General features: G+C 38.3%; 2 protein-coding genes across 3 annotated transcripts in view; one reads left to right on the top strand and one right to left on the bottom strand.

The window, feature by feature from the left end:
- LOC137266281 (protein FAM184A-like) overlaps positions 1-27,995 on the bottom strand; it is a 98,653-nt gene that overhangs the window by 44,634 nt on the left and 26,024 nt on the right. For both annotated transcript variants that reach the window (XM_067801771.1, XM_067801770.1), the window contains exon 7: positions 21,900-22,061. In XM_067801771.1, coding sequence (XP_067657872.1) covers positions 21,900-22,061 — 162 coding nt within the window. The remainder of the gene's footprint in view (positions 1-21,899; positions 22,062-27,995) is intronic.
- Positions 21-18,940, top strand: LOC137265853 (FMRFamide receptor-like). Its single transcript, XM_067801312.1, has 2 exons — positions 21-1,026; positions 15,512-18,940. Exons 1-2 carry the CDS (start codon positions 632-634, stop codon positions 16,302-16,304), a joined length of 1,188 nt encoding a protein of 395 aa, XP_067657413.1. The 5' UTR covers positions 21-631; the 3' UTR covers positions 16,305-18,940.

Genomic DNA, 27,995 nt, shown 5'->3' with positions numbered 1-27,995 from the left:
CCTCACAAACAAGCCCGCAGTGTGCCTCTGACAGGTTGAGAAAACCTTGCACAGACTCCGAAGGACTGATGAGACTGGTTAGGCAATTGTGGCTATGTAGGAGATGGTGCTGAACCACACAGGGCAGTGAGTTAATGGCAGGCAACAATAAGGAGCTGGATAGTTTAACCTTATAATTGGCCGTAACCTGAAGCTTCACGCTCCACCCCCTTCCTGTCAATCTCTCTTCTGTATATTTTTGACTCACAGGGAGGCAATTGTCTCAGAAAGTGTAGAAGTGCTGGGGCCAAGGTAAACATAAATATTCAGCAAACTGCTTTCAGTGTTCATAGATGGGACTCAGTTTGTTGTTGCTGTCAACCAAATTTTCCTGACTGTTTCACCTATCTTCAGTCAACACTTTTAGTGTCTGAAGACAAAAAAAAGTGGACATCACTTCAAAATTTTCTAGGAAGTTCATTCCCAGTGGGTCTTTCTGTCTGAGACTTTGCACTGTGAGATTATTGTTCTACCTAAGGAACTGTGTGAATCACGAAGCAAAAAAGATCTGGTTGATGTCCAAGAACCTGCCTGGGATTGCTCCAGCAAGCCTACCCAGAAGCTGAGGTTCATGATCAGCTGTTAAGAGGGAATGGCAAACCTATCTGCCCAAGAAGCGTGGTCTGTTGAGACGATGTCCACTTTGACACCATACATGATGAGTGGAGGGGACAATTTTACTTCCACAACAATGGCACCTATGCGGCCACCAATGATGACGCCAGAGTATGTACAAACAGTACAATATGTTTGTGACCAGGTGCTTATTCCACTGATTGTCTGTTTTGGAGTTTTGGGAAATGTCCTAAGTTTGGTGGTTCTAACCAAGAAAGAGATGGCCTCTCCAACCAACTGTTTCCTGATTGCTCTGGCAATATCTGACTTGCTCGTTCTAGCAATTCAGATTCCCCATTTTCTCTCCTTTCACCCAGACTGGAGTAAGGTTTCATCCTTCATCACCTTCCATAGGCATTACACCATCCTGAGGTAAGAATCTTATCTTTTCTTTCATTAGAGTTTGACCAAATGCTGGTAAATCTGTTCTGTGACAATGTTTCTACAGGCTATTTGAATCAAGACATAAGTAGTTATTGTTTCATGTCATATATTTAATTAAAAAAGAAATTAGTATAAATGTTTAAACTTGAAGTTGTTATATTCCAGTTGCACACTGGTCCAAAGAACACATCTTTTTTTCTTTTTTACTAGGATCATATCTCACTGACTAAATAATCATGTGAATGGACAAAGAAATGAATAATGAATGATGTGAATTTAGATATTCCAATGTAACACATGCAAACCTCTGAAAGTCTCATAATATTTAAGGAAAAAAGTTATTTTCTGAAGCTAAACAGGTTAAATAGGTGCACACTGCACTAAAGATGGACATGAAGCTATCACCTCAAAATATTAGTGCTTGAAATGGTCAGTCAGATTAAACGAATTGAAATAAATAAAATAACATTTAAAACATGACATTTTCATAAAAGGCACTACATCAAGAAATGGTCCTGATGGTAAAAAAGAAGTACACTGGTTCCTTTGGCTTTTCTTGTTAGATCAGTTGTGACACCCATAAAAAATGCAACCAAAATATGCTAATCAGATAAACAGTCCAAAAATGATGAAATATCTGATGACAAAAGAAACAAGAAGAATTATTTTTATAGCGAAAAGAATGCATTTAATAGGTTTGTAATGGATAAAAACTATTTAACAGCAGTCAAGCCATTCACAAGTTTCAAGAAACTGATGAAAAATGAAGCCTGACAAAAGTGATAAATATGCCACTGATGTACATGGGGAACAAGATACAGAACATATAGCCATTATTTCTGTATGGAGACACATTCCGTTGAGGGTTATAAGACATTAAGTTTCAGTTTACAGAACAAAGAACTACAATTAGCATTTCTTTTCAGCATTACTACACCCAAATCCTGTTTTTCTTATTAGCAGTGTGAACAGATGTCATCATCAAGATCCTAAAAAGATATGAAATGATTACACATGGAAAATAAGATATGAAAATCATTTGAAATAATTCAATACTCTGTGGTAAGATAAGAACTCTCTGATATTATCACAGGTTGTCTCATATGACGTAAATTCCCATCACGTGCAGAGGATATCCTGTGATTACACTTTCCCTGTCAGCAGTTAAACACTTTGGATCAGTTGTTTGTGTCTTGATTGTTTGGCCTTAGAGATATTAGGCAATGTTGAAGAAGATAAGGGCATTTGAACATGAACCGATACCAATTTAACAGCTTTTAGGGGTGATATAGAGAACCGATATACCCAAGGATACAGATATGTTTATGGAAAAGAAGGCAATAGCGATGGGACAACAGTTCACAGAATTGAGCTACTATTAACAGAGGCCACTGTTTGTCTCATCATTAAGCCACACTATACCTTTTCTCCTTCTTAAAGATAAATTTTTAAATCTTGCCCAAGTGAATTTTAAGTTTAAGAAAAATTGGGGTTTGGCAGGGGGGGTGGGAGGGGGGGTTAAAAACTGCAGTTTCCTGTAAATGTGACTTTTAACAGCTTGTAACTTTGTTTTCATTATTATGTCATGAGTTTGTTTCAGGCTAGCTATTCTCGTAATGTTTGTATTAGTATGATCTTTTTAAACCCAGTAGCTATAATCAAAGATAAGAATTATTAGGGATATGAATGTTTCGAGAATAACCGTCTTGGAAATTAATCTCAACACAGTGGGAACTATAGTTTTCCCAGTTTGATATATCAGCAGTGTGTTCAACCAGTAAATTTGTACATCGACAAACATGTGTAACCTCTAGGTTCAGCTGGCTGCATCACATTCCTGAAACCTATGGCCATGGCTTCCCAGACCCAAACTGACAGTTTCTAGGTTTGACATTTGACCAAAGTGGTACATTTTCATCACTTTGTGATACATTTGCATATTAATGTTGAATATTATTAAAAGTGACAATGCCACATCTACTCATTCTTGGTGTACATCAACAGGAAGTAGATTGGAGCCTATCCTGATTGCATGTTGCAAGTGACTCATACACTTCTAAATGAGAACTGGGTAGTGTTGGAGTCCATGGTCATCGTACTGCACTGAACATGCTTAATACATTCCATGATTACATATTACATGAGTCACCCACTGCAGTCATCAATAATGAGAGAATGTTCAGTGATGGTCTCAATAATGGCTCAATAATGGGCCTACAAAATTGTAGTGTGCAACGTTGTTATTCAGAATTGGTTGTAATTGGGAATGAGGCAGGTTTCAGGAAAAAGAAATGGTATAGGTATATTTGGGTTCTGATGGCTTTGTAAAGACATATTGAATGTCAATGTAAAGGATATGAGAGAGCATTTGAGTTTTGAGTGCACAGGGTAATTTGGAGATTATAATGCAAAGAACATGGCCTTGCATTTGAGGGAGGCCAATAATAAAAAACAATGGATGGTTTGGATTTTGAAATGTGAAGGATACTTGAATGTAATATACTGTAGGGAACGTAGCTGGTCTGTGTGAGAAAATATACACAGGGTATATCGGGACTGAGGCTTAGACAGTGATTGCAATGTCATGACGTCTTTGAGACAAAAAATATTCAAAATATTGTTGGAGCATTTTACAGGTTTACTGTAGACTCAGAAGAAGTTAACATATTGGGAACTGTGTTTGGGGCATTGTAGGATGTTTTCATGAGTTGAGCAGCAAAGGTGGCTGTATGGCAAAAGCAAGGCTAGGGCATGCATCACATAGAAACAGTTTGCCGCAGGGCTGTAGTAGTAGTTGATGGCAATGAGGGCTACTCAGCAATATTCCAGATAAATGATGAAAGTCTGTAAATAATCAAGCCTAGATCAGATAGTGCAGTGATCAATATTTTGAGAAATGGTATGATGTCAATCAAACTACAGAGCCTAAAACCTGATTTAAGGTCAGGTTGTTATGAGCAACAGCGATGGCTATTTGAAAAATAAGGGAAAAAAATATTTTCAATGGGTAAAAATCCCTTAATCCCTGCCCAGAGTGATCCCTGCATGACCTCTCTTCTTTGTAAGCCTTACAAGGATTTGCCAGATGTGGATTAAGAATGGTCATACTATTGATGTGCAGGATTCAGCTCAGTCGTCTTAAGTGGTTGATGTGTAGGTGGTCTACACATACAATACAAAGGTTTTCCTTGACATAAGGAGCCCCTTGATAACACCAGTCCTTATCTGTATGAGGAAAAGGATCCTCACCCACATATTACGTATGTCCTGGTAAACCAGTCATCTCAATGATGCATGATATATATCCTCTCTCTTGTAAACACAGATTTTTACCTCCCAGTATCCACACAGAAGTACATGCTATTCCTTCAACATTGTATATGGGACTAGAATCTGGAATACATACAGTACAGATAAGTGGCATGTCCTACTTACAGTGCATGAAATTGGCATAAGTCCTACTTACAGCACTGGAAAGTGGTATAAGTCCTACTTACAGCACTGGAAAGTGGCATAAGTTCTACTTACAGCACTGGAAAGTGGCTTAAATCCTACTAACACAGCTAGAAAGTGACATAAGTCACAAAACATTTTTCAACACCACAAAGAATAGTGAACCACAGTTTAGTGGAGTAGGGGATTGAAGAGGTCAGGTTGGGTGTATTTTAAGCTGCCTATCGGCTGGTTGAATCTTGTAGAGTAATTGTATAAGTGTCAAGCAAATAGGATTCCTATTCTTGATTCTACATTAGCTGGCTGCAACAGCACAACTGACTAACAACTCAACATCTAGCCCTTTCACAACTGACATCACCACCTAATCAGTTTGTAGGTGGCACAAAACAACAAACACTAAGCTGGGTGGTTGGCCTCTATCACTGTCAGAGACAGGAATGTAATGAGAAAACTTGGTTTGTAGGTTGGACTGGTGAGGTGTGAATGAGCACTGTCTGCAGCTATTGTTAACTGACCCACATGCTAGACATCACAACCCCAAGACATCTGCTAAAGAAGTGTTGTGGGGAGTGCTTTTGGCATTGAGGAAATGTTTAGAAACTTGTCAAAGACACCATACACATGCTGTTGCGAAATGACTTGGTGCAGCCACTTGGGCTCCCATTGAGATGGGGTTTCATCATCACTCACTGCTTATAGTCACTTTGATCCAATAAATCAATCACAAATTATAATATGGCAAATTACCCACGCTTATCATCATTTGAAATACTAGATCCTATTTGGAATGAAACTGCCAAGTTGTGCTGCAAATTGTGAGTGGTCTAAAAATATTAACTAATTTGCTCCAGCGCTCCCTTCCAAGTTAACATTGATATTGATTCTACATGACATGACCTCAAATTTCAAATCCCAGTAGGTGCATCTTCTGATTAAATATAGATCTGTATGAAAGGATGAGCATGTAAATGAACCATTTGACATCAGATAACGGATCTAGCAAACATTGATTATAGCCACTCGGTTTGTCATCCGATGAGTATTAGTTAACATATCATCAATCATTGCGCATCCCTAGAAGCCAGTGGTTTAATACACCACTGAAAATTTGTCTGGCCACAGACAGGGTCATCCCGGAACATGATTCAGTTTCTGTGAAGTATAAACATGTTCTAACATGAGGCCTGTTGAAGATTGAAGCCTCAAAGTGCCTAGCCTTGCTTCAAAGTTGCACTCAATACTGAGTCCATGGATGTATGGAATTCTATCCTTTAAAGAAGCAAGTCTAGATAAGTGGACAATAAGGGCCACAGTTTCTTATTTTTTAGAAATCATTATTTAAACCTTTAATTTTGACCTAGTGCAAGTCTACTATGTGCTCTGTATCACAATAACCTAGCAAGACACATCAGTAATGGTGTCTGATGGCATGAGATGGGATGTGAAATACTGAAATACGGAGCCATTCTCCCTTCATGTCCATCCTTTGGCAAACACTTGAACCTATTGCACAAGCACAGCATACAACCACAGTGATTTACCAGAGCATCTTCCCACATCATCATCACGTTTACACTCCCTACCATCAGAAAATACCATTTTATCAAAATTCTATCAAAATATTTATTTCCTCTGCATCACCCGTACAAAAGCCCCTACTGAGCGTTATTACACCACATTCATTAACAGACTGAGGTAGCAATGTATCTGTGAGCAGGTGCAGGTAAATAAACATTGGATGGTGAAGACGCAAGGGACTGGACCTACCGTGATAGTGCTGCACTTGAAATCTGGCTGATATCTACTGATGAGGGAGGGTCTTTTTTCCAGCTTATATAATGAGGTTCTGTCTTGCTCTCTTTCAAAATGCAAATTAAAGTTGTCTGGCTCCTAAAGTGCATACAAAACTGAAAAATCATACAATTCCCACAGTGCTTCACTTTGGAAAAAGGAGATTTCATGACTGCTACTTCCAACTGAACTCTGAGTACTAGTTCACTGGGTAGATATCATGAAAATACAGTCATCCCTCGCTACAATGTGGGTTTCAGGGTTCATGGGTCACCTATCCCCACCCCTATGTTATCAGGTATGAATGGGATTGGCCTAAAACAATGTTCTGCAGACAATGTACACATGTTGGAAACCAAACCAACAAAGGTGAGGAGGGCAAACACATGAACTCAGCTGCTACCTAAGGTTTCCAAAGTTAAGAGATTAGTCATGAATACGTCACATTTGCTTGTGTGCAAAAGCAACAAATCTGAGTTAGGTATAATACATTGTGCATAGTAACTAATAGGACAAAATGAATAAATATATCTGAACTATGACATTCCAGTCAAAATACAAAGTGACATCTTTAAATTCAGAGCAAGACATACTCTGTGTGTGTGGAAAACTTCAACAAGTTTATCAGTGGTTTCAGAACAAAAAAAGAAAAAAAGGAAGATATATGATAGAGTACAATGGAGGACATGGAAAGATAGAATACAAATGGAGCACAAGGAAAATGCCATGATGTAGACGTACTTGAGCTGTTGAACCAGATGTCTAACAAACCAAGAATTTACCCTTCATACCAATTACAGGCTGTTAGGCAGAAACTAAACAGTATCAGCAGAGAGAAACAATGAGCAGCATTTGGTATTAGATGTGTAGTGGGTTCATATGACTTCACTATGGTTCTAATACATGCAGTGTAAACACAAATCAAGATTGATCCAAAAAATGTGATATTTTTCTGAATTGAATGAAGACATACATTACAAGTGAAGGTCAGTTTAAGTGAAGAATTTGAGTAACAATGATAAGTGACAATTTATTCACAAGAGCAAAAGATATCAATATTACTATCATGTAAGATGTAAGTTCATGTAAGATTCTAAAGACAGAAACATGCTCGAAGCTCATATTTGATTTTACATGCTATAAGCATGATAAGAATTAGGCAAATGCGATTAAATAGGATATGCTTAATAGGTCTTCAAATACTTTATCTAAATTTCATAGTAATTACATTACGATTAAGCCTTCACTGAAGGTGGTACTGAGCAAAACAGAACTGCATCCATAAACCACAGCAGTCATTTGATCCACACTACAACCTGTGGCTTATGCATCTCTCTGGATTTCAGGAATATCTGATGGTACAGACACATTATCTGTTATATTTTAATACCTTTGCACTAGAGACACCTTTCTGGTTAATGTTAAATCTGAAGGCAGAATATTTGTCTGTACTAAATCTACAGATATGCACCATCCTGGTTGGCAGGGAGGCTGTCGGACTTGAGACAACACAGCTAGTACAGTATTGCTGATGTAGATGCTTCATGAATCACCACTTTTGTGTGGGTCTGCTGCCATCAAAGTTGAGACAGAACCACTTGTTAGTTCTGCTAACATAGATATCTCTTTATGTCAGGATTTGGAGTTGACCCAATGTTTTCCCTCATGATGGTTTGAGTAGAAACCCTTTACAGGTGCCAGGAGATAATACACCCATCAAGGACGCCTTTATATAAAATACATTGTTTGGATTGGAGGATTTGCTGTAAGAACATTTCAGGATGTAGATGTCTACCTGCAGCTGGTCATGTAGACAGAGTATTCAATCTGTCACATGTATGTTCGGGGATGTATGCTTAGAGATGATAAAATGAGTGAGTCATGCATGTTTTGTCCTGAACTGTGAAGCAACTGAAATCATGCTTTAACATTAACCAACTATCAATATTAGGTTTCCTAATTTGAAATTTGATTTGCCTACAATGAAAGATTCTTCTTTCTAGGTAGTGGTCATGTGAATGGGTGCTTGTAGCAATATATATATTTTAAACTTAGGAAGCAATAAATACAGGTTCATCTATTATCACTCACAAACAGCCCAGCCATAGTACTGCTGAGAACACCATGAATGGGTGTCACATTGCCCCTACCATATCTGACGTATTTAGAGCCTTTTCTCTAATATGCATCAGACCATCCCTCAGATGAGCAATAAGAGCACCTACACTTCCCCAGTTCATGAAAGCTCTTGTCACTGCATCTTCCAAAGTAACTCATTACATGTCACTAAGCTAAGCGTGAACCCAGAAGTATGTCGTATGGGATGCATGGTGATACCTGTTGATTGTGTGTTTTGTTGGATTTTGAACTACCTTCTAACCAGCCCCCCAACCTCCTTCTGTAAGGTATCCTAATAAGAGCCCTCTCAGATTTTTATTATCTAAGTGCCTGGGGTGCTAAGTCCATCAAATATGGAATTAAGAGGATTTAAATTTGGAATAATCAAACCTACCCATTCCATAATATTACATGAAGGCTATTTATTAAAAAGACATAACAAATGTTTTCTTTCAAACATTGACCATTAAGAAATATTTGTCTGAAGCAAAAAACATCATAGAGAATGTATGCACATGTATCAAACTCAAAGCTAGAATCTGGAGCAAAAGGCATACCCTGAATCAGATTTTTATTCAAACTTGAAGAATAAGAAATATCAGTTATACTTCCATTTGAGTAAAACAGTTTCTGGAAACTCTGAAACAGTTTCTACAAGTTTTAAGGTATCAAATTGTCATTGATTGATAATCCAATTAACAGTCCCCAAGTATGTTGTCCAAGATAAAGAACTATTTATAACTGACCAGTCTATAATAGCCTGAACATAATTACTGGGTAGTGTTTCGTTTCCTGCAGTTTGGGGCACATGGAAGCCGCTCCTCAGTCAGTGGAAACCACCTCCTCTAAAGTGACATGTCTCACCTTACAATGACTGACAGTCAACATCAGCTCCTAGCTGTATGGTTCAAAGTGTTACTGAAATAGTCTTTCTCCAACCATGAAGTCAGTTTATTTCATTATATATTTATCACTAATGGTATTTCAATAGTGACCAAGCTGATGCTTCTCAACAGCAAACATTCAGAATAAAAAGATGGAAAAACAGCACTTCGGAGCAAAATACTGTTGGAGTTTACTTTTACGACACACTTGGCAATATTACAGCATTATGGCGGCAATCTGTAAATAATCGAGCTTGGACCAGACAATGCAGAGATTAACAGCATGAGCACTGATCTATTTCAATTGGGATATGATGACATACATATGTCAACCAAATCAGCCACACTGACCACCAGATTCCTATAGTCAGTCACCTCTTACAACATGCATGGGTTACTGAAGACCCTGATCTCCACTGGTCCGGTACAAAATATCAGCTGCATATGACTCTTACACAGAGGCCACAGTACTGAATAATGAGACCCATATAGGACAAACCAAGAACCTGCAAGAACATTATGGCTGACCTTCAACTTAGATGAGTTAATAAAAGATAAAAGTATAAAGGAGAAACAATCCTGAGTTGATGTGTCACAGGGAATGTCAGCATGCAGTCTAGTCTAACATAACTGACATGGCCATCCACTTTGAACAAATTATACATATTTACTCAAGAATCTGCACTCTTGGCAAAGGGCAAGTGCCTACATTTGAAAGATGACTTACAGCAAAATCTGACATACTTGAAGTGCTTGGGACCATAAAATTATCACAGTTTCAACAGCATTTGCAATAAAACCTAACATAATATCTAGTGCGTGTGTAGATCATGAAGGGGAGTAACTACTCATACATGTTCTTATCAGTATGTTTTTATCTACCTTCTACCTGAATCCATAAAGCAATGCTAACCAATGCCAAGGTGACAAATTTGACACACTGACTGAGATTACAGTGTGGCTTATGCTGCTAAGAAACAGAAAGTTCTATAGCAGTATCTAATATAGATACTCACTTAAGCTGGTGTAATGAACAAGAATATAGTGAAAAAATAAATATATAACTGTCAGACCACAAAAAGCGACCTTTTAAGGTTTTTCCTTGTTTGTTGCTTATGCCGCACTCAGCAATAATTCAGGACAGATGTCTGTAAACAATCTGGAACCAACAGTTCGGTGATTGACATCATCAGTCCTGAGCCAATGAGTGGCCAGGCAGACTTGTAGTTGAATGAGTATGAATACATTCCATCTGGGGGGGGGGCCATTGTCTAAAGTGATCTTAGTGCTATGATGATCGTAACTCCCTTATCATAACATAAGACCTATAACTGCGTAGCTCTATGGTTGCTTTGTATAGCAGCACCCTGGTTGGTCCTTCAGATTCCAGGACTACTATGTTCTGCTGAGAAACTAACAGTCCTGGAATCACCACTCTGAATCATTATCGGACCTGGGATACACTTGAAGACCAATATAGATTGCTTTTCATCAAATCTACACAGTTTCAGAGATAAACAAAAAAGAGACTACCATTATCTTAAACTCTTTATGGCAATGAATTGAGATGGTGTGCAGTAGCTCTATCAGTCCCTTAAATCTAACCACAGTGTTACCTAAACCTACTGGTGAGAAGCCTTTACTCCAGACAAAATTTGTATTATATGTGACATGTATGAGTGGCCTTATCCTTGAAACAGAATAATATTACAAATCATATCATTCTGTGATAATTTGTGGTGTTACATTCAGGCCACCTTATCTTTGAAGCAGCTATTAATAGTAGCAGCAATGTGCAATAATTTGAATCTGATAGAAGAGGATTCTGTGTAGTTCCTTGAGACAGTTGGGGATAATACCTATCAGTTCGTGTTTACAGACAACACCTGCATTACTTTAGATGTTTCAGTTTCTTCGAAAAGTTCATCACGTTCTTGCAAGTCTGTAGTCTGCATTCAAGGGTATCAATAATATCTCTCCCACTTTTTCCTTATTGGTTTTTGTGCTTGAAAAAACATATACCATGGTCCACAGGAAACTGCTCCCAGACACTTTAAGCCATGCATCAAAGGTATCCACACATCTGTGTACTCCCAAGGGAGTTGAGATTAATATGATGTGTCGTTGAGATTGACATCCAGTGACTGAGGGCAAAAAATAGAACCACTGCTCTTTGAGCAAACACTAGTTGGACATATGAGCTATATAAATAACTTGTATTAGATATTATTTGATCCATTCATCACCTATTTCATTCACCAAAGTTACCAAAATCACACACTGTTGTTAGTTGTATAATTCATTCTTAACAATAAGCACTTTCACACTTTGTGTAGAGCTAATAAAGAAGACAATATGTTTGCAAAAACCTTGATTCACCAGTGGGAAAGTAGTGTTCTTGAGGTTCTAAACTCAGATGTGGTAAACAGTAGCAACAGAAAATCTTGGACTCTTCAACACCAAGCCTGTTTCAGTGTATAACCTGTCTGAGTCAAAGCACCTTATAACCAATAGGCTTGGCATATTTCACACGTGGTCCAGTTGGCTAGGTCAACATAATCCAAGGAGAATAGTTGTGTCCCTTGGATGCATCAGAAACCTATGACTGTAGTTTCTAATTACGCTTTGCCCTGATTACGTTCTAGGTTTGTAAGCACCATATCTGTGTTTGTGGGTTTTACCACTGTGGTAAATGGCTTGTATTCATTTCAATCTTTCCTCCAACATCAACATACTGTTTAAATGATTAACTGCAACTCACGCATTGACTTCCATGTTTGAATAGTCAAATAATCAAGAAATCCAGTTATGTTGCATAGTTGTGAATTTGATAACATGACATCGATGGTGATGTGTGGTCTTGTACAAGGAGCTCAAGTCACAAATCAGTTGAAATTAAGCAACACTGGGCAAACAAAGTCTTTGGATGAGTGACTGTGTTTGGCAGCTTGACTGAACTTCTGCCACACCGTGAAATGGAAGCATATGTGATATATGTGGTCTCACCTTATACAAGTGAGTTTGTTTCAAAATGGGTACCTGTTGAGATGGCTGTTAACTTCGTAGTGCCTCACAGGCATCTTGGGTAATCTGAGGTAGTAACAATCACTTTGAGCCTGCCCCTCCGTGATAAGGAATTCAATGCATTGCAAATGCCCTTCTTATTTCTTACCAAGAAAGCATAACAAGATTCAAAAGAGAGTTTCATCTACATATAAAGATTGTTCTAAAAACATCATCACTAATGCAGTTAGTTGTAATTGAGGCTTATTTAGTACAGACTATTGGGTCTACTGGTCTTTTACAAGAGCACACTGACAAAAATAACTCTCACAGTATTTCACAAAAAGTAAACTGTTCTAACATTTGATATAAAGATTGGTTTCTTTCCAAACTGCGCAGTGACTTCAAATAAGATTACTACTTTTTTCCAAGGTACTTCATTACAAAATGCTAACTAAATATGGGCCTTAATGTCTTCCATGAATTGTTGTTGGGAGCTTGTGAATTACAAAAATACTGGGATACTGTTCCAAGAAGTGATCTTAGTGCTGACTTTAACCATCTGGTCAAGGTATGAGAGTTTACAGACTGCCAGTGTTGTAGAGAAGGAGTACTCATGTCATGTGATGGGCATCAGTTTTTTATACCAGTTTTGACACCTTCAGGTGTTATCACTATTTGGGTTATTGAGTGTTCCAGGTTAAGGTATATCCTTCTTAATCATTGCAAACTTCCACTAACTGTCTCCTCCTTTGTATATCCCACGCATAGTACAAGCCAACAGAAGTATGATGGCATCAGTGATGAAGTGGTACAGTTACGGATGGAGCCACCATCCCTCGTCTATCATAATACAGTAATATAGGACTACAACAAACCAGGCCAGGCTGGAACATTAATTGTACCCAATCAGTTCATACATATTGACTTAAAACATGGATCATCCTTGGAAAGAGTTCATCTAACACTCAAACAAAATTGAACAACAAACCACATGAGAAAATACAAGTTCATCAGATAGTAAAAATGGACAAGGCATCAGTGTTAGTGTTTATTCCCCAAGTGGAGTCCTTATATGTTAAAAGGTTGCTGTGTCAGTTTAACATGATCAGGAGCTGTTTCTGAAGGGGAAACAATTTCTCTTGTCTTGAAGAGATTTCTTTACAATTGGGTTAACATCCTGGAGTTCAGACGTGGAGGCTAACAGACAGGATGTTTTGTTCTGTGACAGGAAGTGTGAAGGATCGTGGGAAATATGGACCTCATATACTGATACAATATTCACTTCAAAAATCAAAAACACAACAAACAGGAGGCCAATATTGGGTATTAAATCATGGGAGTTCACTGCAAATCTAAAATATTTTTCAAAAAGACTTTCTTGTTACCTTAACAAATCACTTCAGGACAATGTGTTCTTTATCATACCATATGACAACTAGGCAATTTGAATGTAGTATTTTTTTCATTTTAAGTTGGAATTAGAACATAACATAATGGAAACAGCAAGAGCTAATCTCACCAAATTCATTACAATGTCTGTATCCTGCGATGGGTCATAGATTAAATGAAAATTTGACATTGCAACATTTTCACCTGAGTGTGTTATGTTTTTGGAAAGGAAAAACAACTGAAACCTTGAAACTCTTTCCATATAAAGAACATGAGTGAAAGAGTAGTTGACAAGTATGTGTGCAAGCTACCTGAATGCTACTGGTGTATATCAATGCCAGCCTGCGTGTGATACGTACCATGTGTAAGTGGTTGACATACAACATAATCGTGTCACATAGCAAACACCAAGACTTATTGTTTATTTGAAGAATGGAAGCCTATCTCAATGTTTGGACTGAGAACACTTGCATGTTCTCAGTGCATTGCAACTTGAGCTGTCTTACACCAAAGACCACTTACTCTTTCTTTAATTACCTCTTGTTGAAACTCCAAGTGGAGGGTGTTGTCATTTCCAAGACATCCCTTTATGAAGTATGAATGGTTGGGTTTATAATTATAACTTTGCTTACAGTATTACAACACAGAGAATATTTACTAATGGGCCTTGTTTTTCTGTTTAGCATAAGGCTTGTATTGACATGGTAAGACTGGCTTGGTGTGATAAAGTATTTGCAGATGCATAAATAAATGATAAGCTAGCTGAAATGAATTAGTGATCTGAGACAAGGAGGAGTTTCCAAACTGAGAGCCTTTGATTCAGAAGCTGATGGCTTATTCTGGAGAGGAAAGACTGAATCACATTGTGAGATCACTTGTGAAGAGATGAAGGAGGGGGCTGGCATCTACTTGAGATCATTTAACTGCTCTGTGCCAGCTTCAGTTAACTATTGTGTTAACAGGTTACACTAGTTCCAGACTTGCTTCATCAGTTATCTTTAGTCAGCATCCAAGTAACCATGATAACATGTCTGGATTATGTATCTCTAAATCTGATTTATAGAGCAACCTCTACAAGACTGAAGGTAGTAATGATGTATATTTTCACTTCCACTGCCTAATAAGCCATACATCACTTTTTTAAGATAAATTATTTTTCTGTCCTCATGGTCTGTAATCTTGAGGAGGACACGTTTGAAACTGCTTGCCCCTAAAAATAGAATTGACAAGAATAGCCTCTTAGTGAATTTCTTAGCCTCTGATCCTCACTTGGTGTTGATATACAAGGTTCTCAGGGGCAAGTAAAGCCGTTCTTGGAAGACAGGATTTTTCAAGTCAACAGTAACGTGTTTATACTTTGTCTGTTTACACCACACGAAGCAATATCTAAGCTATATAGCAAAAAACTGTAAATAATCAAGCCTGGATCAGACAAATAAGTGATCCATTGCATGAGCACTGATCTATGCAATTGGGATATGATGATTTGTGTCAAGACAGGGAGTCTTACCCCTTGATCCCATCAGTTGTCTGTTATAAGAATGGGTTGCTGAACACCAATTCTAACCTGGATCTTCATGGGTCAGTACTTATGTAACTAAATGTAAAGCAGGTACTTGAGTATCTCTGACAAAAATTCCACCGACGATTTTGAACTGTATTGACCCTCATTTGATTGTGATATTGACCAAGTGATCTAGTTACATGACATTTTGCTACATATCAATCAGACTGACCACTACTGAGATCCTGTTTACTTGATGTCATATATATTTAAAATGTACGTCCAAATACACTGTAATTACTGATATTTATTGTGTGTTTTTCAGGTATGTGATGACCAATATCTTCCTAACGTGCACCTGCTGGATCACAGTTGCTGTGACGATTGAGCGCTTCATATCACTTCGATTCATTGCCTTTCCACACCTTGCCTGTACAATATCACGGGCAAAGATAGCCATTGCTGGCATTTTCGTTGTGTCTGTGCTCTTCCACATCACAAAATTCTTTGAGTATGTCCCCAACCCTGACCACAAAGGAAGACCACTGCTCCTGACTGAACTATCCAAGAGCAAGTCCTACGACAGATATGTGCACATTAGCAACATCACCCTGACAGTCATCATCCCTGAGTTTCTCCTCGTGATCGTCAACAGCTTCCTCATTTACTTCCTGATGACCCATCACCGCCGTATGAAGCGTCATCGTACTGGGGTCCACTCCAGTGTTGACATGACCCACATCACAATCATTGTCATCACGATGGTCCTCGTCTTCATTGTGTGTCACTCCTTCGGTCTGTTCCTTGCACTGGCCATTGCTGTTCATGGTCGCAGTCATGTGTTCATGAACCCTCTGTATCAAAGCTTTAAGCACGTAAACTCCCTTCTTGTCACGACAAATTCAAGTGTCAATTTTCTACTCTATTCAACAATCAGCAAAAAATTCCGTACTACCTTCCTGGCTATTTTTTTAGGAAAGCTCCACGACAAGAACCTGTCGTGGAGCATGCAGAATTCCAACTCGAATTTCTCAAGTAAAACTAATGCCACCGCTTACATCTCTCAGATATCAAATGATAGCTCGAACGGTAAAGGTGGAGAACACTCTGAAATGTAGATAACTAGAATCCTGTTCTGCAAAGAGATTGCCGCACTAAGATGATTGTAACCCCTAAACTGTAACACTGACTTAAGAAAGGTGTAGAGCTATGATGGCTTTGTGGAATGGGGCTCAGGTGCCTAAGCACTAGAGATCCTATATGTAAGGCCTGTATTTTCCAGGGGGAAATGTCCTGATCACTGACTCCAGCCTTCTAAGCATAACCACACTAGACCTGTGGTGATAATGCAATTCAAAGTGAGCCCTCAACCATTCAGATGTAAATGCCTTCAATCCCCCAAACCATCAATATATATTACTCAACTTTTCCAAGGAACAAAATAGTCATCCTTGGTCAAAGCTATGGTATGTCAAAGCACTGGGAAATGTTGAATAGTCGTTTCTTTTGTGGTGAGCTTGGTTTGTTTTGAGCTTGTCTGATGGACCTGAAGCTTGTAGCGAGAATGTAAATACAACGATGAAGGGTGTGCAAAGTTGTAGTCTGTGCTCCTTGGTCAGTCTTAATCTTGTTGTTTGAAAGACCTGAAGCTTGTAGCGAGGTTGTAAATGCAAGGATGAAGGGAGTGCCGAGTTGTAGAGTGTATTGGTTCTGAAGTCGTGTAGATACTATTATTATATAGCATAACTAGCAGCACATCGTTATTATTACATCATCACCCTTGGTATGATAAGTGAGAAAGACTTGATTAGTCTCTGACAAGTTGCCCGAAGACGTCTGCTCAAGTCAACGATAATAGGGCAATGGAAAGATGAAAGCAGTGGGATCACCAGTGCATTCTGACCAATCTTCAGACTAGATGCACAAAAGGAAAGGAACATCAGCCATGCTGACAAGGCAACAATCACTGATTTCTTGGGATACCTGGTGACTGGGCCTCCTGTGAAACTGTTACAATGAATCCTCCAGGTAGTGAGAGACAAATGTTCACATGGATGTGTGGAAACATGACACCACATGTTGTATAATCACAATATCTTTGTAATGGCTGAATGACTGCCCGGTGACACTTGACCACATCATACAGGACTCAGCCACTGACGTTTCATCCTGATATTAACTTCTTTATCCTGTCATTTGTCTTCATATAATCTAAATGTATGTACCCATATTATCTACATGTAGTCATACTAGTATTTGTTTGTGAATGTTAAATGCAGTGATCAGTTACAATATTGCTGATACAACACAATGTGTTACACTGTTTGTGACTTCAACATGTTTCCAAGTGTCCCTTATAAATATTGAAATCACACACATGGGAGTTACATATATAGCACTACCAATATACTATAATGTTTGTATACATCTACATTTTAAAAAACAAAATATACCTTTACACAAATTTCACAGCAAACGAAATTAAGCTTCCATGCCCTCAACACTCTAAGCCTAAAGGGCAGTGGGGTAACTAAGTGGTTAAGCCATTTGCTCATCACGCTGATGACATGGGTTCGATTCCCAACAGGGCACGATGTGTGACGCCTGTTTCTGGTTCCCTGCCATGATATTGTTGGAATCTTGCGAAAAGCAATGTAAAACCAAACTCACTCACTCTAAGCCTAAATTAGGTCTGTCAGTGTGATCAAGGGGGAAATCAGCATTCTGTTTTCCTTGAGAACCCATTACTGTAATGTCCCCCAGCTGTATTGAAGCCAAGTAATGCTGAGTGATAGATTTCAGTGGAAAGTGACAAGTGTGGTAGGCTGATGCTACTGCTGCAGACCATGGACCTGGGTCATGGTGACATGTCGTGGTGACAGAGGCAATGATGCTTGCCAAGGAATCCCAAACACTTGTTGATTTGTTTCCCAATGAAATACATCTTGGAGAAACAACAAAGCATTGAAACCTTATCCCTCTCTGTGGAAAAACATAAGAGCAAGCAAGCCAAATCTGTACATACATGAACGAGAATGTCACTTTTCTTGCATCTCTAAGTGCTATTTCCCCTTCCTACAGAGACACGACTGAAACATTTAAACATAAAGGGATTTATGTATTTTGCTGACAGAGAACTAAATTGTCAAGGAAAACAGCCTTCATATCCTGCTCCATTTTCTTCAGTGTCTTGCTTGGGTCTATCCTTTCCTTAAATCTAATACTTTGACCAAACTGATCCAATGGTTCACACAGAGGAAAAGGTTGAATGTTTAAATACAGTCTTCAACTTTTACCAAAATCCAAAGTCAGATTCTAGTGGAGTTTCTATGATGTAGATAGCTAAAAATAGGCCAAATTACTACACTAAAATCCAGTGAACATGCCAACCATGTTGTTCTGACAATAAGACCCCAAAGTTTGGGGCACTGACTGTACATATGCCAATACTATGTGAATCTGCAACATTAAAGTGTGTTATTGTATTATGGTGTCAGTTTATGATGACAATGTATAAGAATTATTTATTCTTAGGCCAGGACTTGAAAACCTGTGACAGTGTGTTGACAAAGCCTGCTTCCCACATTGTGTCTGGTGCCTTGCTGATAGTGCCTATTGTATCCTTTAACCTGAGCATCCTGTTTTCTGTATGCTATGCAATTGGTTGGCGTAATCATTTATCACTGTACATTGTTCTTGCAGTAATCAATCTGTAGTTGATCCTATTCATAGCAATAAAATATTTTATATCAAATTCCTGTCTCCTTCCTTTATGGCTAGTAGACACATGGTTGAATGTACATCCTTCAGCTATTACTTAATGACTCACATGTTATAATTTACATAGGGTGCTCATCAGGTCTTCTCTCTTGGGTATTGTAAACCAGTGAGTCAACCTGTTTTAAAATAGTACTTTTTAACAAACTAACAGGCAAAAGAAACAATACCAATTCGAAATCCCTGATATTACAAAATGACAACATGGGCAACATGTACAGTGATCTTGGTAATACACTGGTTATTAAAATTCACTTTCTTTTTTCACAATGGCGGTGTGTTGTTTGTAACATCATTGATTTTGACTTGGTATAATTTCTTTTGCCTGTTTGTTTATCTTATGCCTGGGGATGACTGCCCAAAGTGTGTCACATCAGCTCACATGAATGACACCAAGTTACGTAAGTGAGAAATGTCTTGAGTGCATCACTGACAGTAAACACTGATCGGCATCATGCCATCAAGCATGACCTAAAGCTAGATGTTTCGTCAGTTAATAGCATGTCGTTGGATCACAGATTGGGAAAGTGAGACATCTCTAAGATCTAGTCTTTCCACCTGCCTCTACAGCACAGTAGGTTGTAGGAGTATCCTGATTTTTCACCTAATAATAACATGCACCATATGCCTACCCATGTTTCAAATCATATTTTAACACTGTGCCTATATACAAACTGTAATAGTTCCATTTTGCAACAATCAAGGTTCATAATTTCTGTGGGTAGCTTCACCATACTGCCAGTCATGTTATAAAACACTATATGTGATTGCAAAACACTAGAGGAAAGAACCTAAGCTAACTGATTGTGTAAGTACATGGAAACTGGCTCATACAAAAATCTCTGGCAAGCCTTGCTGGATTAAACACAGAGAATTTCACACAAATCAACCCAAACAAGTGTGATGGTCGATGTTTGAGGTGAGAAATTTCCTGTGCATCGTAGGTTTAACATATTCAATCTACCAGTCACAAATGCAAGGCTGTTTAACATTAAAAACTATCCTTGACACTTATATTGCTAAAATGTAGCAATGCAAGCCAAATTGTGTTAGAGTTCTAGCTTTGATGAGCAGTTCTTAACACTGGCTCCCTGTGGAGACTGGAAGCAAGATACTGGCTCACGGCCAAACCACTGCCCAGGTTTGTCATCTGATTGCATATTTTCCTGAGCTTGATGGAAACTAACCAAATTAGGAATGCCTCTCTCAATTCAACATGGATCATTACAACATCAAATGTTGTTTTTCCCCTCATTTATAGTTGCTTTCACAGGAATGTTGCTGCTTACGACCATGCCGTTCTTCTCTCATGTCATTCTTTTTGTCTTTTGAGGCTTATGTGAGTTTGTATGATTGAAATTACTAGACGTCACTGTGTCTGCTTAATTGAATCGGGATATGCCATTAACGCTGGGATGTACCATACAACTGGTTCCTATGAAAAGAACATGGCTGCTTTGTGACAATACTGATATTCCATGGTATATTTAATTATTTTTTTTTTTTTGCATCAACTTTATTTGGAACGTGCACATATCACATCTCTGATTCCATAACTCAAACATTAAAAAATATCTATCTCTTTCATTTTTAACTTTTATTTAAAAACATTTGAAATTGTTTTATGTCGTTATCAGCCATAGAATGGAAGGGGATCCCAAGGGGCATCAACACACTGTATCTATGCTGAGATCAAACTGTGAACCTCAAGCAGATAAGAATACATCACTGTAACTTTTTACAAATATTTTCTAAAAGAACAAATCACCCTCATGGTAGATCCTATGGCAACAGTTTCGTAAGTGAATGAGTAAAAGAATGAGTAGATCTTAAAGGCACAATGTCACACCACATTTCACTCAAAATACATAATGCATTTCCCTCAACAATACTAACCAAGCGGCCTCAGGAAAACTACCATATAATCTATTTTAATTTTTTTTACGTATTTAGATTACAATATTGAATTAAAAGTTCAAATCAATTAATGCAACATTGTATTAAATTGACTCTCACTCATTCTACCACCTGAATGTTAATATTTCAAGCGAACATCATAGAGTTATGTACCTTGGAGTGCTTTCTTTGAATATCCCATGCACAAGTTGTGATTGAACCCGAGCTTGGTCAAACCTCCACAACACTTTGTGGAACAGTTTTCGATGTACTATGTGAAGTGTTATCTGTTTGGAAGCTGTTCGCCTCAAGTTTCAATTATTTATTTCCGGAAAGTCGTAAGGGATAATAAGTCTTTTATTGCATCAATAGAAAACTAGAGTGAGTGTAATGTCCCCATTATATAAAATATAGACCAAAATTGTGTTGAAAATGTGTGACATTGTGCCTTTAACTGTAGTGTCTCAGGCACTGGATGATCACTGAGTGCCAGACCCTGCCCACAATCTGCTCAAACATCAATGACAGCCACCTGTAGTCTCACCATTAGCCATGCTGACCAGTAACTGTTGACATCAATTAAACACTAAGCATCTCCGTCCTATGCTGTGTAGTCAGGAAGTAACAAGCTTCTGTGGCCTTTCTTGTACTGAATGATACTACTTTAACATGGGAATGGCAGGGGTGCACTAATCACTGACATCACACTCAAACATTCCCTATTTAATCTTAGATATATCAAAAACTATCAAGCATGTACAAAACCAAACATGCATATTATGAAAGTCATTGGAATATGGTGCTTTATGGAATGAGATGTCTCCAGTATGACCTGTTGGCACTTCCAGATCAAACATGGAGTTGTGGGGTTGAGAGGTTGTGGGCCTGCTATACTTCACATGAACACACTGGGACACTGATGCTGATTCACCATCACTCAAATAAACAAATCTGTAATTCATAATCAATGGACACAAGTGGCAAATTCATGTTCAAAAGATACAAATGATGTGTTGCTTGTGGTATAATGCTAATCCTACCTTCAGATTGGCCTCAGAGACCTTGGTTGCCTTCAGCTCTGCCCGAGTAGTGTCTAGCTCATACTTGAGTTTGGTGGCTGCCTCCTTCAAGGTGGTAATGTGGGCTGTAGCTGATCCCAAGCCGTGTTCGCTGTCATGTACCAGGGCCTCAAGTCTCTTCACCTGCATAAAAAAACATGCATCATCATCTCATACCCAGCTGACACTCTCTTTGCCAGTGTGCGAAATACCCACTTGTCTGCTAGTCCATGGCTAGTAAAATTCCAGTCATGCCAGTAAATCTCTACAGTCACTGGCCCCACTGACTAATGACTTGCTAACTTCATGTAACTTCCTCTGACTTGCTAAGGTATCATACACTTTTGAATCATGCATGATTATAGCCTGATAAAAAGTTCATCTCAACCTAGGGGGGTGAGTTGGTCGATTTTCACAATGAGTTAGGTCGAGTCAGGACGAGCCAGGTCGATTCATGTCTACCAAGTTTTGCAAAATTTTTGACACGTCAAAAATCTTCCCCGACTTCCTTCTTGACCTGTGCTCTGAGATGAGGTCAAGACCCGAGGTCGAGAATAGGTCAAGGTAGGTTGAAAAAAGGTCCAGTTTAGATCGACATTAGGTCAAGTTGAAGGTTGAGCTGGCCTGACTTGTCAATCTGTGTTCATCTTGTACTCAGTCTGTACTCGGTTTCGACTCGACCTTGAGTTGACCAACTCAATCTGGACTGGACCTGGATTTGACCGGAAGTCGAGAGAGCCTCAGGAACCAGTTGCCTCGGTGGAATAGAGGTAAGGCCGGTTGACTTAGGACCAGATTAACCAGAAATTAGGTCAATCTACAGGTGAAGATGGTCAAATTCAGGTCAAGTTATAAGTCTTCTTAATCTGGCCAACAAGAGTCAAGATAGCTTTGAGTGAATTCAGCCTGAAATTGAACTGAGGTCGTTACAAGGTCATTGTGACGTCATTTAAGACACCTCCAGGTCGAGTAGTTTGCGAGGTCGAGTTGGTTGAGCTCCCGAGATTGCCACTGGGACTGCACCATTACTTTTTACAATCAAATTTTGGGCTAGTCCATTATTTTGTGAACTAGTAGTGGTCTTTCGGGCATAGATAGCTGGACAGGCTAGCAAAATACGAAAACCATTTCACACACTGCTCTTAGTTAGGTCAGTTGCTCATAGGGCTATCATACTGCAAGTGACTTAGCATATGTACGACTTTACACTGCATTTTAAGAATACTACAGTGATATGGCAATGGTCAGCAGAAACGTTCACACTGTACTCATGAGGCAGGGGAATTGAACTTGGATCTTTGAACCTGGATCCTTGGTATGATGAAGTAATTGTATAACTGCTATGTTATTTCCATGAGAACAAATGGCCTGTAAATAATTATTTTGACCAGACAGTCCAGTGATTGGAATTATGAGCAGTGAACCACAGCTTCTGGGGATATTCAGGACGCTATCTTAGACGTTATCAAGTGGGGCTTGCCACAGACAATGTTCAGTCAGGACTCCATGTGGGGTTCAAGTCTCTGAGTGTGTGGAGCATTATAGAATGGTTTGGTTTGTTGTTTAACACTGCACTCTGCAATTTTATGGTGGCGATCTGTTCATAATCGAGTCTGGACCAGACATTCGAGTGATTAACATCAATCAATGAGCATCAATCTACACCATTGGGATATGATGACATGTCTCAAATAAGTCAATGAGAATGACCAACCAATCTCATTAGTCACAAGCATGGATTGCTCAAGACCAATTCTAAGCTGGACCTTCATGGACAAAATACACAATGTATATATTATCATCTCTGTGAAGCAAGTGAACATGGTATCACTCTGACAAACAAAGTATCATGATGGGATGAAACAGGGAATGCATCACCAAATAAGGGACACAACTCTCCACATCAATATGCACTGTATTTCAAACCACCATGATTTACAATAATTAATGTATGTTGCTAACATTTCATGCTGCATTCACACAAACTAAATGTAGATTTCTGATGATCACTTAATGATTCTGTAATGATGTGACACATTCATGCCAAATGTTTGACAGAGTTATGAGACAGGCTTGTATAACAATAACAGTAAACACATACATATGCAAAGTGTCAGTCTATTGTGTATGCATACTGATGCAGGATGTTCTGCACTAATATAAATGACACACAGAAAATTCTGTTATACTGCCTGAATGAGAAGTCTTTGAAGGAAGTGAACATCATACTCTTTTTTTCCTTTTGATCTTTCGCTACCAAAATTTGATAAGGAATTAAAGTGTTCAGCCAGGTTCAGCCTTGATGTAAACATGGGCTATTTTCAGACTGGGGCCCCTGGAATCTATTTACAGAAGCAATAAATTCAGTGATATCTTCTCAATAGACGCTAGATGGTCTGATTAAACCGCTAGAACAGATTTCAAACATCTGCATGGTGATTCCATGACCATTAAAAGGAATCATTATAGAATGCACATCTTTGAAGCGGGGCAATGGCCACATTATAAGGATTGCTGCCATTTACAATTACAATCAAACAAGCATCAAGAACCTAAATTCACCTAACTACCAATGAAGCTTCCTCTCTTTCACTTCTTCCTTCCTGGTATTAAAAATATTCCCTTGATAAATAGTGCTGATTTTCCTGCTGCTGCTGATCAACCATGCAACTACCAAGTTTAGCTCATTTATTTCAAGGTGAGGCCAGACCAATTGTTTTTTCTTGTTTTACAGATTTTTGTCCTCTGAAAACCCTTAGGCAAGCGTGGCAAAAAACCCCAATAAGATCACCCATCAAAGAAATATTCCCTCCAAATACTATATGTATCCTAATTCTGGCAATATATGGAGTGTATATGGGGCAAAAAACAATCTACAGATAATTTTCATGCCAGTTTACATTTTTCGCCAAGAAAAACATTAGGATTCTATTTTTTAAAGTGAGAAAAATTATATATACTTTCCTAATTCTTGAAAAATACAACCCGAAGATTTGTAATACAAGAAATAAAATTGGTCTGCACTAATGGGATAAGTGTTTTCATTTTTATGATGATGATCAAATTCAATTCCCCACAAAGGTACAAAATGTAAAGCCCATTTCTGTATTACTTGCTGTGATATTGATGGAATATTGCTAAGATTGACCCACTCACTCACTTGTTTTAACGCATGAGAGGTTTCAGTTAACCTGTTTGGTCTTGCAGTATTTGTGCCTCATAAGAAAGTTGACACTATTTTACTTTGTGGTTTAAAATTCAGATAGTAATGTTTTCTACTCATTTCAACAGGAAGAACATTCATCTTACCTGAGTTTCCAACAGGTAAACACTTGTTTCAAATTTTGATATATGTTTTTTCCATTGATTAAACCTTTTGTGTTTTACTCAGAGTTAGTGATTGTCTTAAAGATCACCTTAGTGCTTCAGAAATGAATTAATGGGGCTTGGATATGTGAGGTTATGGGAGGGAGTTGTAAAGTATTTCTTTAATTTACTTGTAAGAAGAAACAAAGAATTTTTTTTATACAAGAGTGACAATAAAACATGCAAAATGGTTCCTGTTCGTTTACTTGTTTACTTGAGCCCTGTTTACAGAAAACTTCAAGGATGAACCATACATACGTCATATCAATATCAAGAATGTAAGGATAGCCTTATCCTAGTTTTGCTCAGTTTACTATGATTTAAGGTGTTATAAGGGAATATTTTGTAACAAATCAAATGTCCTTGAAGACAATTTGTAATCATTATTACACCATTTGAAACAAATACATTAATAAGTAGCTACTGTTACTTGCTAACTAGTGCTGCTGTTTTAATTGGAAACATTGTTCTGCTTATTTATCATGCTCTTATGAAGAGAAATCCAGTGTGTTGTGCACTGTGGCCCACAGTACTGAAATAAAGACTCATATAACTGAAAAAACATGTGGAAAAGCTGCACAACTATGTTTTAAAAAGACATCATGCATGATACTAAATGTTAATAATATCTATCTGAAATTAACTATACAAGTCCATTTAATACCTCTCCAATTATTTTAGAGCTTCATAAGATATTCCCTGCTTGTATATTTTCTATTAGTTTACAGGTTGGCACCAACAATCTAGCTGGACTCCATCAAGAAGACCAACGGGTTTACAGTAAAGTGTTCTCCCAAGTCAAGGGGATATAAGAACATTTATGATTTGGAAGAATAATCCTTTGCTGAACTCTCCTCTGTTTGATGTAAAACAAAGTGACGAAGAGACCTCTTTTGGATGAAAGGGATTGCAAATGTCATAATAACTGGCATTGGCTCGCAAAGCTGGGAGAGGTCAACTGCCAAATGTCCCTTGGCAAATCACTCCCTAGGAATGACTGATTGTGGATGCTAGACACAAAGAAGGCAGAAGTGTTGACTATAAAAAACAGCCAAGCAGTCCTATCCTGCATAAGAAGAGAGTCATCAAGAACATTTTGTTAATTCTAATTTATTTTAATACAATAAATTGAGAATTCACACAAACCTAGAACCATTCTGCAGAAGTCACCCTGGACAGTAATCAGTGTTATCTCCCCTTGAACCTTCACAGCTGTAGCCTGACAGCCCCCTAACAACTTTTACTCTGCACTGATGTTTTTCTGGTTCTGTTAGTGCTAGGTGCTCAATGGGCTCAGTGGTAAAATGATGCAAAACCACACCCACATCCCATGAAGGTGTGCTGTGGCACATGATTTTCATGGCAAAAATACTTAAGCACCACTGTTATCTCTGGAGCTGTACCAATCTCCTTTGAACCAAAATGCAGTGGATGAGTTGACTGCAGCTACAAATACACCAACTGTACATACGTACAACAAATAATCAGTAATACTCTGACCTGTAGCCACCACTGAATTCACTCCTGCAGGAGGCTGCTAATGAATCACTCCTAGGGTCATGAAGTACTCAGGTAAAATAACTACACTCAAGAATGAGTGTGGTGTGAAGCCGCTTTTAGAAATGCACTGGCAATGTCATGGTGTGTGACACAAGACAACCCTTTGTGGCAGTGTTTGAAATACCTGCCTGCCTGACCACCTGGGACTGGCTATTTTCAACAAGGCTGCATATGAAGATATTCATCATATTTCTGGATAAATAGAGGATACTAAACGACCTTCCGTGTAATACCATTTTTATTAAACGAGTTAATGATTTGGTATCAAACGAGCGAAATTCCCTACAGTGTGAGGACTCTCAGCTTTCTGCGAGTCAGGCAAAGTTTAGTAAAATTGCGACATCGACATTAGCATTGTGACGTCACAACTTTGAACCATTTTGATGTCATACGTCAAGCGGTATTACACTAGTGCAATATTGAAGTGAAAATATTACTCTGCAGTATCTTCAACAGGCGAGTAATAATAATAAATAATTATCAGTTGACTTGTAAAAATAATGATGAATTCCAATTCGATGATTTAACTTAATTATTTGTAGATAGGTAAGTTTTGGTCAGGGTTGGCAAGTTTTACATTTAACCAGCACTGTGGTCTGGCTGAATTTTTTGTTTGTTTCATACCCTGTTTGTGTGGAATAGAAACAATGAGCAAAGACTGCACCCCCTGGCATCCATCTTTCTACTCATTTTAACAGGAAGAACATTCTTCTTACCTGAGTTTCCAAGAGGTAAACACTTGTTCCAACCTGCTGTGTTGTACTCAGAGTTAGCAATTGTCTTAAAAATCACCTTAATGCTTCAAAAATAAAATTATGGAGCTTATACCTTAGATCATAAATGTTCCAGGTAGATCGAGTACTTGTGCTTTATGTGCCTGATTTTATCTGGATTGATCAAGTTCAAAAGTTCAAATCTGGCAGACGAGAACCAAAGACAACTGGACCAATATGGAAACCCACAGTCTGCTATTCTGAGCAGCTGCATCTAAATGAGCATACTGTTGAAGTGAAAATACATGAGTACAGGCTGACCTTAGCTTAAAGATCACATGCACTCTAGGGGGTACAAATCCCTTAATCATTAACTGATATCGTTATTAATGAAACCTGTCACTAAAATTGCTCATTTCGACATCTGATTACCTTAAAT

The sequence above is a fragment of the Haliotis asinina genome, chromosome 15, assembly GCF_037392515.1.
Source record: "Haliotis asinina isolate JCU_RB_2024 chromosome 15, JCU_Hal_asi_v2, whole genome shotgun sequence".
In the NCBI taxonomy this organism is placed as follows: Eukaryota; Metazoa; Mollusca; class Gastropoda; order Lepetellida; family Haliotidae; genus Haliotis; species Haliotis asinina.
The sequence above is the reverse complement of the archived record's forward strand: the minus strand, read 5'-3'. Positions and strand labels throughout refer to the sequence as shown.